General features: G+C 60.0%; 2 protein-coding genes across 3 annotated transcripts; both read right to left on the reverse strand.

Annotated features, from left to right (window-relative positions):
• Positions 1-959: 959 nt before the first annotated feature.
• Positions 960-3586, reverse strand: APOE (apolipoprotein E). The gene is made up of 4 exons (XM_059382199.1): positions 3527-3586; positions 2761-2811; positions 2118-2322; positions 960-1803 (listed from the first exon to the last, which is right to left on the reverse strand). The coding sequence occupies exons 2-4, from the start codon at positions 2801-2803 to the stop codon at positions 1083-1085; spliced, it is 969 nt and encodes a 322-aa protein (XP_059238182.1). The 5' UTR covers positions 2804-2811; positions 3527-3586; the 3' UTR covers positions 960-1082.
• A 1866-nt stretch (positions 3587-5452) lies between these two features.
• TOMM40 (translocase of outer mitochondrial membrane 40) lies at positions 5453-15831 on the reverse strand. 2 transcript variants are annotated; one of them, XM_059382197.1, is made up of 10 exons: positions 15722-15831; positions 15345-15624; positions 14510-14577; positions 13959-14051; positions 13044-13145; positions 12854-12959; positions 7628-7750; positions 7438-7514; positions 7196-7298; positions 5454-6119 (listed from the first exon to the last, which is right to left on the reverse strand). In XM_059382197.1, exons 2-10 carry the CDS (start codon positions 15616-15618, stop codon positions 5980-5982), a joined length of 1086 nt encoding a protein of 361 aa, XP_059238180.1. In that variant the 5' UTR covers positions 15619-15624; positions 15722-15831; the 3' UTR covers positions 5454-5979. The 2 variants fall into 2 exon arrangements, with proteins under 2 accessions (XP_059238181.1, XP_059238180.1); XM_059382198.1 differs by having other exon boundaries at positions 5453-6119; positions 15345-15812.
• Positions 15832-16580: the final 749 nt, after the last annotated feature.

The raw sequence follows: 16580 nt of genomic DNA on the forward strand, positions 1-16580 counted from the left end.
CTGGAAAAGCTGGGATTGCAGAGTAGGCAGGAGCCACACGGTTGAGCACACAGGCTGGGCCTGGGAGGTACAAGTTCAAGCCCCAGCCTGTCCCCTGGGCTGGGAACCCTGCTCCCCTCCTCTGAGAATTGAGGGGGTGGGAGAGAGTGCCAGCGGGAATCTCTGGGGCCCAGTCCTTACCGCTGCAGAGTGTCAACCAACTGACTCCTAACAGCGGACCCTACCTGGGGGGTGGTGTGGTGCAGCCCCTCATGGGGGGTGGGGGGAGATGGGCAGCCACCTTTTCTCCAGCCAGGATCCAGCACCCAGTAGGCTTGTTGTATAGACATCAGCCACCCAGCTGCAAGGCAGAGGGAAGGAGGATGAGGGGGCAGGGGCAGGGAAACACACTTCTGAAGACGACACCTGTAAACCCAGACGGAAGGTGAAAGCCAGAGAGGACCCAAGCAGACAGAGGGTGGAGAGGGCAAACCCAGATAGGGGGGAGAAGGGAAACAAGAAACAGGCAAACCCAGGGGCTGTGAAAAACTGAGGGAGAAAGAGTTCAAAGAGGTCAGGGATGGGGGGTGGGGGAAACGGGAAGCCAGAAAAATGAAGCCTCAGCCAGAGCAGGCCCGGCAGCCAGGAGAGGGAAGGAGGCAGAATCAGGTTAAGACGGGAGCCACAATAGGGGCTTAAAACTGACAGCAGTGGCTTTGGGGTCCCAGCTCCACCGAGGAGATATTCCGAAGCTGAGCAAGCCCACCCCCAATCCCCGTAGTAAGGGGTGACCACCGTTCTACCCTAGGGATGGATCTGGTCTCGAACCACGTCTCTGAGTAAAAAGGGAGACTCTGAAAGGGACAGAAGGGAGCCAACGGACAGCAGAGGGGAGAGGACAGAACTGCGCGGCCAGCGTGCGGCGGAAAGAGAAACCGAGGCGCCAAGTAGGGAGAAATCACACACGGACGTCCAGCAGGTGCGGTGGGGCTGGTCAATCTTTATTAAGCGAGGGCCCTCCACAAGGACAGTCGGGGCGGAGCCAGGGGAGCAGGGGGTGCGGGCAGGGGCGGAGCGCACCGCGCGGCGCGGGCGGGGCCCACTCATTGTGTCTCCACCGGCGCTGCGGTGGTGGGGCTGGTGCCTAGGGCCGCCTGCACCTTCTCCACCAGCCCCGCCCACTGGCGCTGCATGTCTTCCACCAGGGGCTCGAACCAGCCCTTGAGGCGGGCCTGGAAGGCCTCGGCCTGCTGGCGCATCTGGTTGGCCTGCTCCTCCATCTTGGCCCGCACCTCCTCCATCTGCTCGCGCACCTCCTCCAAGTGGCTGCGGGCGCGGCTGCCCACCTCTTCCAGCCGCCCGCGCAGCTGCTGGCCCAGGGCGTCGGCACGCTCTCGCAGCGGCTGGGTGGCCAGGGCCCCCAGGTTGGCGTGCCGCGTGCGGGCCTGCTCCAGCAGCGGCCAGAGGCGCTCGCGGACGGTGCTCACGCTGCGCTCGGCGCCCTCGCGCACCCCGGCGCGGTACACGGCCAGGCGCTTCTGCAGGTCCTCGGCGTCCCGCAGCATCCTCTTGCGCAGCTTGCGCAAGTGGGAGGCGAAGCGCGCCCGCAGCTCCTCGGTGCTCTGGCCCAGCATGGCCTGCACCTCACCGCGGTACTGCGTCAGGCGGTTGCGCACGTCCTCCATGTCTGAGCGCAGCCGCGCCTGCGCCGCCTGCAGCTCCTTAGCCACGCGGGCCTGTGTCTCCGAGGCCATGGGGCCCAGCTGCTCCTCCAGCTCCGCTCTGTAGGCTTTCACCTCTTTCATGGTTTCCTCCATCAGCACCCTGTGGGCCGAGAGGGCAGGAGCGAGTGTGTACGGAGGGTGGGAGAGAGAAGCAGGAAAACCCAGGAGGGGTGAGGGAGGGGAGGCAAGATGGGGACAGGGCCAGGGCAGAAGCAGAGATGAAAGGTGAGGGTGCGACAATGGGTAGCCAGAGGCAGGGAGGGTCCATCAAGCCAGGAGCTCGAAATGTAAAAGAGGAAGCAAGACATGAGCAGAGATGCCAAAGAGTTGGTGGCAGGGACACAAAGAAACCCAGAGCGGGGACAGCCAGGGGTCCAGAAGGCACTGGCCTCTGGGAGTGGCAGGAGCACTCACGTCAGTTCCTGGGTGACCTGGTTGTTGAGGACGTCCTCCTGCACCTGGTCAGACAGTGTCTGCACCCAGCGTAGGTAATCCCAGAAGCGGGCCAGTGCTAGCTCCCAGGGCTGACCAGCCTGCCACCCGGCCTCACCCTCCAGCTCCCGCTCCGGCTTCGGCTCCCCCTCCAGTGGGGACTCTGGCTCCACATCGGCCCAGCATCCTGCACAGAATCAAGTTCACAGCCATCACCCCCACCAGGCACAGAGTAGCTGGTACACAGCAGGTGCTCCATAAATGCTCCCCGGCTTCTTTAGAGCACTGGCAGGAAGGGAGCAGGCGGGGAGGGGTATATATTGAGGGTCTGTGCTGCTGCATGCAGGACCCATGCTGTGAAGAGAACTAGTCACAGTGGACACCAATCTGGAGCTCTCTGTCTGCCCGACAACAATGCATTAGAACTGTTTTTAAGGGTAGGAAAACTGAGGCCCAGAGAGAGTAAAAGAAGCTGCTCAGAGCCAGTGGATGTGAAGCCTCGCACCTGGGCCTCCCTTCAAGATGACGACACCAGCAGAAGGAGGGACCCAGGGATGAAAGGGGGTCCGATGCACAGGTGTGCATGGGAGCAAGGCAGGGACTGGAGCAAGCCCCGCCCACATACCTGCCAGGAGTGTGACCACCAGCGCGGCCCACAGAACCTTCATCTTCCAGCCTGCGATGGGTCAGGTTGAGTGAGACACGTCAATCAGCAGCAAGCGGGGACCCCTCCCACCTGGAGCCCCATCCTCCCAATCATACCCGTTGCCCCAGGATCTGCATCAGCCTAATCCAATCCCAAACATTTACCAAACCGTACCTCCATTGTTTATTTAACTCCCTCATTGTCTTGTCTTATCTCCCCATCTTCAGGTCGGCCTCCACGGCCCAAATTCCATCCTCTTGGAGGGTTCAAATTCCACTTACCCTGCCCCGTGTTCCCTGTGAGCCCCAACAGTGGCTTATAAATTCTGGCCTCACATTCCTCATTCTCCCTTCACAGCCTGAGCCCCAGCTTCACATCCAAACGTCACCTTCCACCTACCGGCTAACTTAATTCTCATTGAAAAGTCCTCCCAAAAAGATGAGTGCTCTAGTTATCTGGCTGCCACCCCTGCCCCCGCATCTCCCACTAATGGAGATCTGAGGGGGCATCCAGAAGTGTTCAATAAATGACACTGACCATTCGTGGACTCTTGATACGTTTTACCAGGTTCTGCTCCTCCCATCCAACCTTCTTCCAGCCAAGACCCTGTGCCCCACTCCTTGCCTAGGTCCGACCCCGGCTTTCCTCCTCATTCCATGACCCTGGGGTAGGACCGTCCCCCGCCCCAGCCTGTCCCTCACACTAGCCCTGAGCAGATCTCTGTGCCCTCAACTCTGTTTCTCACCGGCTCCGGGGAACCTCCTCCTTCGCCTCTGCTTGGGCTGAGTAGGACTCACGGCTTCCAGACTCCTCCAATTATACTGTTCCCCCTGCCCCGCCCACTCCTCTTGGGCGGCATCGAACTGGGCCAGCCCCCAGTCACGAGGTGGGCTGTACACCCCCCCCCCACCCCTTCACGCAGCAGGCAGGGGGAAGGAGGTGGGGGTTGGAGGCCGTGTGATGAACCCCCAACGGCTCCCCGGAAGGCAGGTGACATTTTACCCAGTAACTCAGGCACCTTCCTCCATTCTGGGGGGCTAGAAACACCAGGGAAAGGAAGCTCCCATTCCCCTCCTTCCTCTTTTCCTGTGGATGGATAAATAAAATTTGGAATGGGGACTGGGGGCCCAAATCCTGGGTCAGAGGAAAAGAGAAGCCTGAGGGGCTTGGATTCCTGGGTTCTGAGGGGCGATGGCTAGGAGTCCAGACTCTTGGGACTTAGGGAGAAGGGCTCCAGAGGTCCAAACAGACGGGATGGGAGGGGTGGGGACTGTGTAAACCTGGGTTTTGGACCTCTCTCTCTCTCTCTTTTTTTAGATTTTTATTTATTTGACAGCCAGAGGGAATAGAAACAAGGGGAGTGGGAGAGGCAAAAGCAGGCTTCCTGCCGAGCAGGGAGCCCAATGAGGGGCTCGAGAATTCTGGGATCATGACCTGAACTGAAGGCAGAGGCTTCACAACTGACCCACCCAGGTGTCCCTCCTCCTTCCCTCTTTGCCTGTGACCTTGGGCATAGGTGAGCAGTTCTCTGAGCTCCCCTGCCCGTTTGCAGAATGAAGATCCCAGCCCTTCTCCCTAACCAACATTGTAGATCCCAGCTTTGTGGACTGCGGACTCTGGAACGAAACAGTCTGGCCCTAAATTGGGGCTCTGCCAACTACATGACCTTGGGCGAATGATCAAGGCTATCTGACCACCCTACTTCTTGGTCCAGAAGACCTAGGAAAACGGTCACACTTACACCACCATCCGGTGATGCAAGCTGCGTGCGTACAAAATCCCGAGAGCTGTTCCTGGCACAACCTGCTCTGATTGGCCCCAGGAGCAGTCACCTTCCCAGCCACTGGGCCATCTTCCCAGGCAGCCTGGGGAGTCCCAGCTGTCCCATTGGGAAGTCTAGCTTCAGCTGAGATGGGGGTGGGGGGGGCACGCACAGGAGAGGAGGGCCAGGCCTCATTACTGCTCTGCTTCTCTGGGTCATCTCTGTTCAAGAGCCTCCCTTCCCCAAACCTCATGCATGTGTGCGCGTGCCAAGCAGGGTTTCTGTTCCTGTCTGAAGTCAGGGGTGGGAGAGTCTACTGGGACGAACGCTAGGTGGACAAGACCCACACCTCTACCTCCTCCCCCCCACCTATGTGAGCCAAGAAGTCTGTAGCCAGCCCAGGGTCGGACTCCAGCACCTCTCCTGAGGCCCAGAAGTCCAGAAGTCCTTTGCCCCCTCAGGCAGCGTTAACAGGCTCTGAGGTCTTTCCAGGTGCTGTGATCCTTGTGAGGCTTCTGAGGGCTCTGGCCTTCTGTCACAAAGAGGTCCTAATACATTGTCCTCTGCCTCTTTTGGAACCTGAAAAGCCCACGGGAGTCCCAGCTTGCACCCTGATTCCTGCGACGGACACATCACCCCTGCTCCTGTAGCTGGTGGGGGAAGTCTTCTGACAGCCTCTCTGGCCTGGCCAAGCTGGGGTGTGACCACAAGACCCAGCCCTGCTGGTGAGGGAGGGCCTGTGATGTCCCAGCCAAAGTCCCCCAAGTCACAGGGAGGATGTGTGAGCTCAGGCCAGGCTGGGCTTCCTGGCCCCACCCTGCATCGCCCCCTGCTGGCCCCTGTGAGGTCCGTCTGCAAGGACTGGGGAAAAAGGGGGGCTGACACACAGAAAAACAGATGCCACCCAGTTCACTTTTTTCGTGTATATTTTTTGTTGGTTTTTTTTTTTTTTTCTGTAAAATGTCCCAGTTCTTCCATAACTTATAAACATGATTTATACTGAGGGATGGGTGGGAAAGTGGGCGGAGGCGGACTGACCGGGGATGGGGAAGCTCCTCTTCTTACTGCCCCCACAGGGCCAGGCCCAGGGCCCTTTGGGGGGACTGGGATGCCCCAACACCTCCCTGAGGTTGTCTGGCCGCCTCTGCCCCTGGTGCTCAGAATCCGGCATGCCCCTCGATTCCGGAATCCCCTCCAGGACTTCAGGCCCACTGGGCGCCCTGCCCCTAGTGCTCCGAATCCTGGAGCTCCCGTGGTTCCAGAATTCCCCCCCTCAGCTGCTGGGGTGATGGGCCCCCTCCTTTCCACTGCCCCCCTTGACCCCCGAGGAGGGAGGGAAGGGACGGGGAGGAGGGCTCAGGTCTCCCCTCCATGGCAGGGGGAGGGGGAGGTGGGATCTGAAGGAGGAAGGGTGGAAGGTGGGGGCCAGGAGGGGCTCAGCCGATGGTTAGACCAAAGCCGCACTGGAACTTGTTCTTTCGGTGATTCAGGAAGGCCCCCAGGGCCAACGTTAGGGGCAGGGGCGGGAGCTTCTTCTCCAATGTGGCACCCACGACCCAATTGCTGTCCACGGAGCCTGCAGGGAGACAGCTGTGTTGCGAGCCAGCTTCCCGCCCCGTCCTTCTGGAGTCATGCTCCAGGCCACCTTGGATACCCACCAGCCAGACTACTGGCTTCTAGACCTCTGACCACACCTGGAAATCTCTTCCCGAACCCCAAGTTCTCTGGCCCTGAGAGCAACTGGCTTCGCCATCCTCCCTTCCCTCGCACGACGACCTCTCCTGACCTCTCCTGCCCCGAAGCCCTCGGCCACACCACGGGCCCCTCCCATCCCGATCCTGACCACACCAGGTCTTCACTCTGGAAATGAGTCTGTCTCACCCCCACCCGGAGCCTTGGTAGGATAGGGCCTGGCCTGGGCACACGGCAGGTGCTCAGCATCTGCGGAACAGACAACTCCCTAGGGGTCGTGCGCCAGACTCGGGTGTGGGGCCGTGGGAGCGGAGGAGCAGCGGAGCTGAGACCCAAACCGAGCCTCCGACGCCAGGCTGACCACAGAGACGGGGATGGAGAGGTCGGCACGGAGGGTCAGCTTCACAGGCAAGTAAGTCCCCGGGGCCTCCTTGCTGCCTGCGGGAGACCCGCCCGAGGATGCCTGGAGGCGGCTTCCTGGGCCGCCCTTCACACACCGCCAACCTGAGAACTGCTGAGGTCCAAGAAAGGCTCGGAACTTATCCTCAGACTCAGAGCTGGCCCGGCGGGGGGGGGGGGGGGGGGGGGGGGGCCCCGGGGGGGGGCGGGCCCCCCGCCGGGGGGGGGGGGGGGGGGGGGGGGGGGGGCTGTGAGGGCGCACTGGGGGAGCTCGTCTCTCCTCTGGGTAGAGGCGTGGGGTGGCCTGAGGGCCCCCGGAGCGGCCTCCCACTTGTGAGAAAACGAAAAGGAGGAGCAAGTGTGGGGCCGGAGAGGGTTAGTGGCCGGGCGAGGAGTGGATGTGGTGGGTGCCAAGCCCAGGGCCAGGCACCCGCCTTCTCAACAAGCGTCACCCCAGAAGGGGCGGCATGCACCCCTCCACCACCTGCTTAGGCCTATAGGCACACTCTGGCCCGAATCACCTGATGCCTTGTTTCCAAGCGGGGAAACCAAGGTGTGTACCTTTGAAGAGGAGGTTGGCCTTGGGCAGGTCCAGCTGGTACCCGAAGGAGACGCTGGTGTCCTGCATCCTTGTGCTGGCCTCGAACTCCACACCCACCTGCAGCTGGAGGGGCCATGGTGACACGCAATAGTCAGCTTCCCAGGCCGGACCCCCGGGGTCACGCTGGGTGCGGGGGGATGGGGGGCCCTGACTGCCATGCCCACACAGCATGCCCTCCCCACGGAGCCCCGACCCGGCTCACCTGGTCACTGGCTTTGTGGTAGTAGGTGGCATGCATGCCCGCCTGGCCCAGGGTTACCGTCGCCAACCAGTTGTTCACTGTGACAGAGCAGGCGGAAGGGAGGGGATGGGTGCAGGTGACCAAGGGGGCTCGGGGCACATGGAAGCCAGGACCCCGGCCCCCGGCCCCGCCCCCCGGCCCCCAGGCTCACATGTGTACTTCCCAGCTAGAGACATGACAGTGCCTTCCTCCCCCGGCCGCCGGTGGTAGACGAGCTCCCCACCCAGGGCCAGACACGGCGTGATGCTCTGGAGGTAGTGGGCCACGAGGATTCCTGCAGGTGAGATGGGGGCGGGAGGAGGTGTCACATCAGCTTGTGGTCAGCTTCTGCGGAGCCAGACTCTGGCTCCAGGCAGCCCTCCAGGTGTGTCCCTGCTGGGGGCTCAGGGCCTACCCCTTGGGCCTCCCAGGCCCCACGAGGCGGGCATTCATTTGGCACCATCTGCAGAGGCTAAGAGAGCGAGTCCCTGACCCGCCGTCACAAGATTACTCCAGGGGCAGAATCTGGGCTTCTTCACCCTCTGCCACTGGGGAGAGGCTGGAGGGGAGGGCTGTGATAAGCACACCTCCGGGGGCCAGACAGCCCGGGTTCCAAACACAGCCCCACCACTGACGGATGGAGTAATGGCAGGCCACTGGGGTCATTTCTCTGTGAACGGGACTACCTCCCGAGATGGCACTGGGGTCTCACAGAGTGCCTAAGGAGCAGGGCAGTGTCCGATGCTCGGGATCGCTAGGACTGGCCGTGCTGAGGCCTACAGCTGGCACCCCCCCGCCTCCTGGCAGCAGGGACAGCTCCGAGGCCTCCTGGGAGTGGCTAACAAGTGACTGCCCACTGCTGGACTGGAGTCCTGGAGCCAGGGTCTGACACTTTCACGCCTAGAATCTCCGAGCCCCGGAGAGTAGACACCACAAATGCGAGCTATAGGAGAACTGGGAGGGAGAGTCGGAGACGCAGAGGGAGTGATGGTTAAGGAAAAAATGAGGGAATTACGTAGAGAAGTGGAAACAGAATCTGGAAGATTCTCGGGGGAAACGAAGAGGACATAGTTGGGCTGAGGTCCCGAGCCAGCAAGGAAGAGGACAGAGAAAAGGGGCAGGCGGGGCAGGGACACAGAGGAACAGGGGAAGAGCTGAGAGCAGAGGCTTGACGGGCAAGGGGAGAGCCAGGACACTGGGACAGGGACAGGACAGAGCAGGAACGGGTGCACAGGGTCAGAGGCCTCTCCCATTCCAGATGGAGGCTGCCATCGGGCTGGGGAGGCTGAGGGTTCATGGTCATGGGTCTGGTGCTATGTCTTCTGGGGAAGGTGCGGTCAGGAGCCCCCTTTGGGCTTCTGCGAGCCTTGCTGTGCATTCCCTCCCCACGAGGGCAGGAGACTGGGGCCAGCCCATCCAGCCAGCAGCGAGGCCTGAGCTGGGCATGTCCCCTCATTCAGTGCAGGGGAAACATGGCCCCTAAGGGAAGAGGAACTGTCTGTGTTCCCAGAGAGACTGGGACTTCAACTCAGGGCCCCCACCTCTCAGGTGCCTCTCTGGCACCTACTGGGACTTAGAGTTGGGGGACCCCCGAACCTCCCTCCGATCTCCTGGTCTGCCTCGCTCTCTCCATGCTATCACGCCTGCAACACAGAGGGATCCTATTCATACACAGGCCTCACATCCCATTCTCCTCCTGCTCAGAATCTGCCATGGCTCCCCTTGCCCAGGAGACCCAGCCGCAGGGTCCTGCATGGCTAGGCCCCAGCTTCAAACCCGAGCCCCTTTCTCTTTCCAAGACACAGCCAGCCATGTCCCCCTGGGCAGCGCGAACACAAGGAGCTCCCTCTTCCCTGTGCACGCGCTGTTCCTCCCGCCCAGCATGTCCTCTCCCCTGCTCAATCCAGCCAACTACGTATTCACACCTCAGTGTTTCCTGGATTTGGCTACTTCTCCAGCATGCCCCTGGTAGGAGCTGTGGTCACCATGGGACCAGGGCAGTCATCCCCCCCACCCTGAACTCCCTGCATTCACCTTCCCCCTGCCCTGCAACTGGCGGGGATACAGAGGCCACTGAGAGTCTGAAAACTGGGGTCAGAACATGCTCTTCTCCACTGCCTGTCCCTCTCCCGCTCCCCATGGAACCTGGCTTGTTTCCCCAGTTCACCCCTTCTCCCTGCTCCCCAAGCCCATTCCCTGTGCCCCTTCCCCTGGGGGCTGCCCTGCTTGTAGCTCCTCACAGTTCTCCCTCCTTCCTGTACCCGAGGTCCCTGAACCCAGTGGTCCCTCCCACTTGTATCCACACCCAGTCGTCCTGGTGGTCCCTGCGTGCTCCCCGAGGGCCTGCACTTCTCAAGTGGGGGCCATTCTGCGGCGTGGGGAGTAGCCATGAAGGACCTCACGAGTCTGAAACCCTGCTCAGTGGGAAGCCTGCTTTTCCCTCTCTCTCTGCTCCTCCCCTTAATTCTCTCTCTCAAGCAAATAAATAAATAAAATGTAAGAAAAGCTAGAATAAAATGCGCCCTCCCAAGAGGGCTGTCTCAAGTCACTGGCTGGGCGCATGCTAGCTTCTCAGAAGGTGCCCGAGGCCACAGAGGGGGAACCGAGAAGGAATACAGGCCCTTGGGTTAGGCCATGATTCGAAGTCCAGCTTCTAGGTTTCCTGCTGTGTGAACCCGAGTGCCTGACTCCACCCTGGGCCTCTTTTTCTTCACCTGTGAAATGGGTGACAGGAAAAGGGACAGCCCCTGCCCGCTGTAGGACACGGCGCTCCAACACAGGGAGAACCCCAACTGTGCACCCGGCCTTACGCTGAGGGATTCTCCCACTCCGGTCTTGTGCCAGAGGGGTCTCCTCTTTTGTGCCCCTGGGACAGATGTTGTTATCAGTCTCATCAGAGAAAACAAAAAGAGCTTAAGAGATGAAAAATGCCCTCAGTGGCCTTGGGCTCTGGGGAAGAGGGACCCCGAGGCCAGTGCTGGGGAGCAGGGGAAGATGCCGGCGAGTGCACGTGGGGGTAGGGGTGCCCAGGGCCAGAGAAAAGCCCGGATTCCGGAGTCTAACCTGCTGCGCGTCCTTGGGAAGCGTGTCCCCTCTTTGGGTCTCAGCAGGAGGAGGGCGATGGCAGCACCTACCTCACAGGGCTGTTGACAGAATCCAACAAGCCGTTCTCCTCACTGCTCTACTCCCAGTGCCTAGAATGGCTGAAGGAAAGGACGCGCATCACACGCCTAGGGCCCTGACCGCGGACACACGGGATGTGCCGCTACCACCACTGGCTCTCTCGTCCGTGATTTTCTCAGTGCCTGCTCTGTTCCTGGCACAGTTCCAGGCACTCGACGCATGGTGGCAAGTGAGACAAGCAAGTTCCTGTCCCAGAAGGGCTGCCACCCTAGTGTGGGAGGCAGGTGATCAGAGCAAGGACATCCCTGGGAGGGGGAAGCACTGCGAAGCCCCAGTGGGGTGTGGGGCGACGGGAGACGATGCGATGCAGACCGTGCATTGCTTTCCTCATGGAAGAAGTGAGCTGTGTCCTCTGTGAGGGTGAGCTGTGTCCTGAAACTACTCACTCAGCCACGTCAAGACCAGAGAGAAGAGCTCCAAGCAGCAGGGACCGCATGGAGATAGGTCATGGGGGAGAAAGAAAGCAGCGGTTCCAGAAAGCCTCAGGAAAGCTCATGTGGCCCAGCTGCAGGGAGCACGTGAGCAGAAGGCGAGCGACGATGTCAGGTTGGCAGGGACAGAACACATTTCTTCCTGAGGTTCCTCATGCCCCCGCGGGACCTGTGGGCGCAGCCTCCCCTGCGACACCCTGCATGCCCAGCTTCCTCCAGCCCCTGGATTCGGCCGGATGGCCCTTCCCTCTCTCCTCACCCCTTCTGGCTGCTGCCCTCCTCCCTGCCAGGGTAGCCCCTTCTCTTCCTTGGGGTGGAGGGCTCAGAGTCCACACCGCCCGAGGATCCTTAGCCTCCAGCAGGCAGAACCGAGGGCTCTCCCTGGGATTCGGGTTTCCTGCCTTCACAAAGCCACTGAGTGCCCAAGACCTGGCCCTCCAAGGCTGAGCAAATGGCAGCAGGACAGACGTGAACGCAGGAACCCACACTCCCATCCTTCCCATCGTTCAAGCCTGGACCTGCGGGGTCATCCCGACTCCTCTCATTCACCTCCCACACCCAATCACCAGCCAACCCCATGGGCTCCACTTTCAAAGTGGATGGGCCTGACCACTCCTCACCCCCCTCCACTGACCCCAAGATAGAGCCCCTCACAGTTTGCTCTCTACGGGGGTAGCATGGTGGGTCCCGTTAGAAGCCAAGTCAGCTCCTGAACCTCTCACGCTCGCAATCCTCCACGTGGCTCCTGACTCATTCAGAGTCAAGGGTCAAGCCCTACAGAGCCTCAGCTGATTTGGGCCTTTCACCCCTGTGACTTCCAACTCTCCCTCTCTGCCACCCCCCTTCTGGCAATCCAATCAAGGGCCCTGCCTCAGGGCCTTTGCATTGGCTGCTGTGCTGGGCTAAAGAGCTCATTCCCCACAAACCTGCTTGACACCTACCCTCAACTCTTTGATCTTTTATCAGATATCACCTACGCAGGGAGGCTTTCTCTGAGGACCCCACACACCCCTCCCAAAGCCCTCAACTTTCTAAGCCCCCATGACCGGACATCCTTTTTTAAAATGCTTGTGTCCAGGTGCTCTGGAATGGAAGTGCCCAGAGAACAAGCTGAATGCTCCTTGGTTTTCCTCCCCTCGCCCTTGGTGCGTGGAATGTACAAAATGCACGCCCCAGCAACTCTCATGCTGAATGTCGAGAAATCAAAGACAAACAGCCAGAGACCCCCCCCCCCCCAAAAAAGGGGAACCAAGAAGAGACTAGACGGACAGGCGCAAGTCAGGCGGTCTCTGTCTACGCCAACCCAAACAGGAACTTTCCTTGTCAGCTTCTGTCTTGGATCCAACTACCTGCCCGAACTGCACGTGGACCCCCACCACCCAACCCCAGGGATCCTTGCACCGAAAGCACCCCAGAGCCCCACAAGTAACAGAAGCAGCCCACACTCCCCTGGGACCCGTTACGGGCCCCCTACCCCCTGAAGTCTGTCACACGAAAGAACGTAACCTCTTCAACAGCCTAGTGAGATAGCCCAACGTCACAGACAAGGAAACTAAGGCCCCCCGGGGGCAAGGGCACTAGCATACAGCTGCCATGAAGCCAGGGGCTAGGGCTGGCTTTGAAATTGACTTGCTTGGTCCCCGTGCTATCCTGCCTGGTGTTTCAAAATCACTCCTGCCCCTGACCATTTCTAGACGGTAGAAAACGAGTTCTGGAGCAGGGAATGGATTCGCCGGGAAAGCTGCGACTGAGACCGGATTCCCTCCATGCCCCGTGCCTCTTACCTGAACCCACCAGGACGTCTGGGTTCCCCAGAGTGACGGCTGCTGTGAAGTCAGAACCCCGGTACTCCCCGTCCACCTGCCAGTTCACGAACTTTGACTGCTGGGTCTGTAGGGGGCGGGGAAGGAGAGTGTAGAGGGTTGCTGGGTGCTCGGGGAGGCGCGGGGAGCAGCTAACTTGGCTCCCACTCACCTGGATGGCCATCTTGGACCGAAGGCCAGGGCCCAGCTGGTGAATGACCTGAGCGTTGAGGCTGCCACTGTTGTCCATGTCACCCACCAGCACAGGGAATGCCTGTGGCACAGAGGCAAGGTCAGAAGTCAAAGGCCTAGCAGCTATTGTGTGGTGAGCCTCGGTGAGAAGCCTAGCCTCAGAAAACATCAGACTAAGGTCCCCTCCTCCAGGAAGCCCTCCCTGATCACCTAGGCTGAGTCAGGTGCCTCTCTGGGCTCCCCCCGGCCCCACGCATTTCAGTCCTGGTTACCCTGGACTGTCACTCTCTGGGGACAGGTCTGTTCCCTTTCTTTACAAGACTGTGAACCCCAGGGCCGTTTCAGCCACTGCTCTGTCCTCACACTGCCCAGCACAGGGCTGGGCACAGAATGGAGTACAGTGAAGGTTTGTGAAATAAACGAATTTACTGAATGGCAATAGTTGGTATAAGCAGAGATCTAATTCAGTCCCACCTCCTTCCATGCCTCTGGTTTCACCTGCATTCCCTAACTCAGCCTCTGCATGGCAGCCTGAGGGATGGTCCTAGTGCAAAAATCTGGTCATGCCTGTCCCGTTCAAATGGTTCCATGGCTCTCTACTGCCCCCTAGAGAAAGTCCAAATGCCCTGTTTGGTATTCAAAGCCCTGCATGATGTACAGTTCAGTTCTGCCTACTCTGGGTCATCCCTGTCTGGTGACCCCCAGCTCTGACCCAGCACAGGGCTGGGCAGAGAACGGCGCTTCAGGATGAAAGAGTGACCATGCTCCAAAGCATTTTCGAGAAACAGTCCCCACTTCCCAACACCCCCAGCAGCTCAACCTTTTCTCTGCCTGGTGCTTGGCTACATATTGGTTAGAAGATGATAAAATGAACAAATGTCAAAAGGAACCTCACCTCTGTGGGACTCAGCTGCTTTGTTCCCACGTACGTGACCCCGAAGTGGTAGTTGGACTCCCCAATTGTGCTGAGGGCTACTGTGTGGTTCACCTGGGAGAGGAGGGAAGGCTGTGGGGAGGAGTCTGTGGGCCACCCCCCAATAAACCCAGCTGAACCTGCCCCCAGCAAAGTTCCTTTCCAGCCTGGGATGGGGATACTTGCCAACCTGGCTTCCCCACCATTAAGAAAGACAGGCAGCTCTGGGTAGGGCAGGGGGCAAAGAATGAGAGGTTCAGCCTGACTAGATTAGACACTAGAAGAAAAGATAAGCTGGAGACAAGGCTACCTACCCGTACTTCACTCCTGCCTGGTGGAGGGGCATTCCTGGGTTCTGGGTCCTAAACACTTCCACTGGACCCAATGAGCAGTCAGATTGACATTGTGTCTCTGAGTCTTTTCAGGTGCCAAAGAGCCTAGCCCTTTAAGGGGGGATTGAGGGGATTGTATGTGTAGGTGCAGGGAGATGGCTAGGATGACCTCTGGAGAGTACGGGCACCTGGAAGGCTCACCTGGAAATGGTTACTCAACCCTTTGTTGACTGTGAGCTTGACACCTTCCATCTGAATGGGAAATAGCTCTGAAGAAGAGAAATGCTGTCACCCTCCATACACACCCCAAGGCAAACACGCCAACTCTCACCCCTTCCTTCCCTACCATCCCAGCTGTCCTCCTTCCAGGGACCCACAAGCAAAACATCCCACAAAGCACCTCAACCAATAAAGAGACGGTCTAAGCTAATACTCAGGACTAGGACCAGGGCCTTTCTTTGCCTGCATCCAAATCCCAGTGCCACTGCTTACTACCCATGTGACCCAAGGCAAGTCACTTTAACTCTCTGTGTTAAACTTGTCTCCTGTAAGATGTCATGTGTAAACTCACCACATGGAAACATTACAAGGATGTCATGAGTTAACATATACTGAATGCCAGAACACTCCTCTGAAAGTCACCTCTACTTCTGCTATCATAATTGTCCAAGATCCAGAAGTCTTGGGTTCACCCCCCTCACCCCGGCCCCGGCTCTGGACCCTTGCTGACACTGTGACCTTGGGTCTCAGTTTCCTTCCCGATCACATAAGAAAGCTGGCTTGGCTGATCCCCGGGGTTCCCTGAAGTCCCTAGGGCTTTGCTCGGCAGCTATGGCACTCCATCCTGAGGTTCCACCATCCGGTCCCATCGTTCTACGTCCCAAGTCCAACGTTCCATCATTCGATCCTAACGTCAACGCCTAACGCTCTGTTACATGTTTCCAATGGTCCGTGCCAATTCCCAAGGTCCTCTAAGGGCTCCCCCTCCCCCCGAGATCCGGGCCCTCACACCCCCGCCAGGTCTGTCGCCCCTCACCCTTGCACTTCCGGTGGCACTCCTCGAACGTGCCGGGGTTGGGCAGGCAGCCGCAGGCCCCATCGTCCGCAGTCCCTGCGGCGCTGCCGGCCGCAGCACCGGGGGTCCGTTCCGAACCTCGACCCGCGCCAGCCCCAGCACCCAGACCGCCGCCGAGCGGCGGCAGCGTGAAGCCGGGAGGAGAGGGCGGAGGCGGCGGCAGTCCCACGAGGGCGGGCGCGGGAGGCGGCGGCGGCCCTGCGGGCGGCGAGCTAGCGGCCAAGACGTTCCCCATGGTCGCCTGCAAGGGGGAAAGGTCAGAGGGCGAAGGTCAGGGCTCGCGCGCTCCTGTTCCAGTCCCAGCCAAACCCCGCTCAGCTCCGGGTCCCGGTTCTCACTGGCGGCAGCGCCTGTACCCGGCCTGGGCTCCGCTCCCACCCCGTGCGCCACGCGCAACCGAACCCGCTGCCGCCGCCGCCGCCACCGTCGCCCCACCCCGCCTAACCCATTGGTTCGGCACGCTCTGGGATCCGCCCACTAGCTTCAAGGCTTGGCCTTGCAATTGGAGTCATGGCTGGGAGTCCCACCCTACCTCTTTGGGACCTCCTTTTCTATTGGCTCCCACTCACAGGCCGGTGGAGGCACACTTCTCCGCCTTTCCAATTGGCCCGCAGAGACCGCATCTATTGGCTCGCAACGCCGCGGGTTCCAGTGTTCGCCCGCCATTGGTCTGCGCTGCGCACTTTGAAACGCCCACTGACTCGTCGCCTCCGCCCCTCTCTAGAGGGCGTCCCTTCTTTCGACTCCACCCCGCGGCGAAATCGCCACTGTAATTGGTCAGCTTGGATCCTTGAAGCATTCTGATTGGCTCTGTCAGAGACAGGAGGCCGATCCTGGTGACGTAATCGGTCTGGTACGTTCATTGGCTAACAAGCCAGGGTCGAGGGACACGGGTAAAGATGCGTTGCGCGGCAGAGGCTGCTAGGCAGCAAGGTCAGGCCCCTCGTCCCACCAGGCACCGCGGCAGAGGGGCAGGCCCCTAGTCCAGAGCCGGCGACCGAAAACCGGAAGTGCTGGACCTTCCCACAGTGCCTCGGGAGAATTCTAACCGGTTACGTGAACCCTGTCCTGCTTCTTCTTACCCACAATGCCCCTTAGCTATTTAACGCGACAGTTGTCGTAGACCCACCCCTTCTGTTACCCATCATGCCTTCTGTTCCCCGCCTCCACTTGCGTCACTGCGGCTTCTATCTTTGG

This window comes from Mustela nigripes, chromosome 17 (assembly GCF_022355385.1).
Source record: "Mustela nigripes isolate SB6536 chromosome 17, MUSNIG.SB6536, whole genome shotgun sequence".
NCBI classification, from domain to species: domain Eukaryota; kingdom Metazoa; phylum Chordata; class Mammalia; order Carnivora; family Mustelidae; genus Mustela; species Mustela nigripes.

Coding starts and splice junctions, on each gene's coding strand:
- APOE (XM_059382199.1), bottom strand. CDS start 2,803: ATGAAGGTTCTGTGGGCCGCGCTGGTGGTCACACTCCTGGCAG. Junction 2,323..2,760: donor GGTGGTCACACTCCTGGCAG/GTATGTGGGCGG, acceptor GATTCTGTGCAG/GATGCTGGGCCGATGTGGAG. Junction 1,804..2,117: donor CAGGTCACCCAGGAACTGAC/GTGAGTGCTCCT, acceptor CTCGGCCCACAG/GGTGCTGATGGAGGAAACCA.
- TOMM40 (XM_059382198.1), bottom strand. CDS start 15,618: ATGGGGAACGTCTTGGCCGCTAGCTCGCCGCCCGCAGGGCCGCCGCCG. Junction 13,146..13,958: donor AGCAGCTGAGTCCCACAGAG/GTGAGGTTCCTT, acceptor TCTGTGCCACAG/GCATTCCCTGTGCTGGTGGG. Junction 7,515..7,627: donor TCTAGCTGGGAAGTACACAT/GTGAGCCTGGGG, acceptor GCTCTGTCACAG/TGAACAACTGGTTGGCGACG.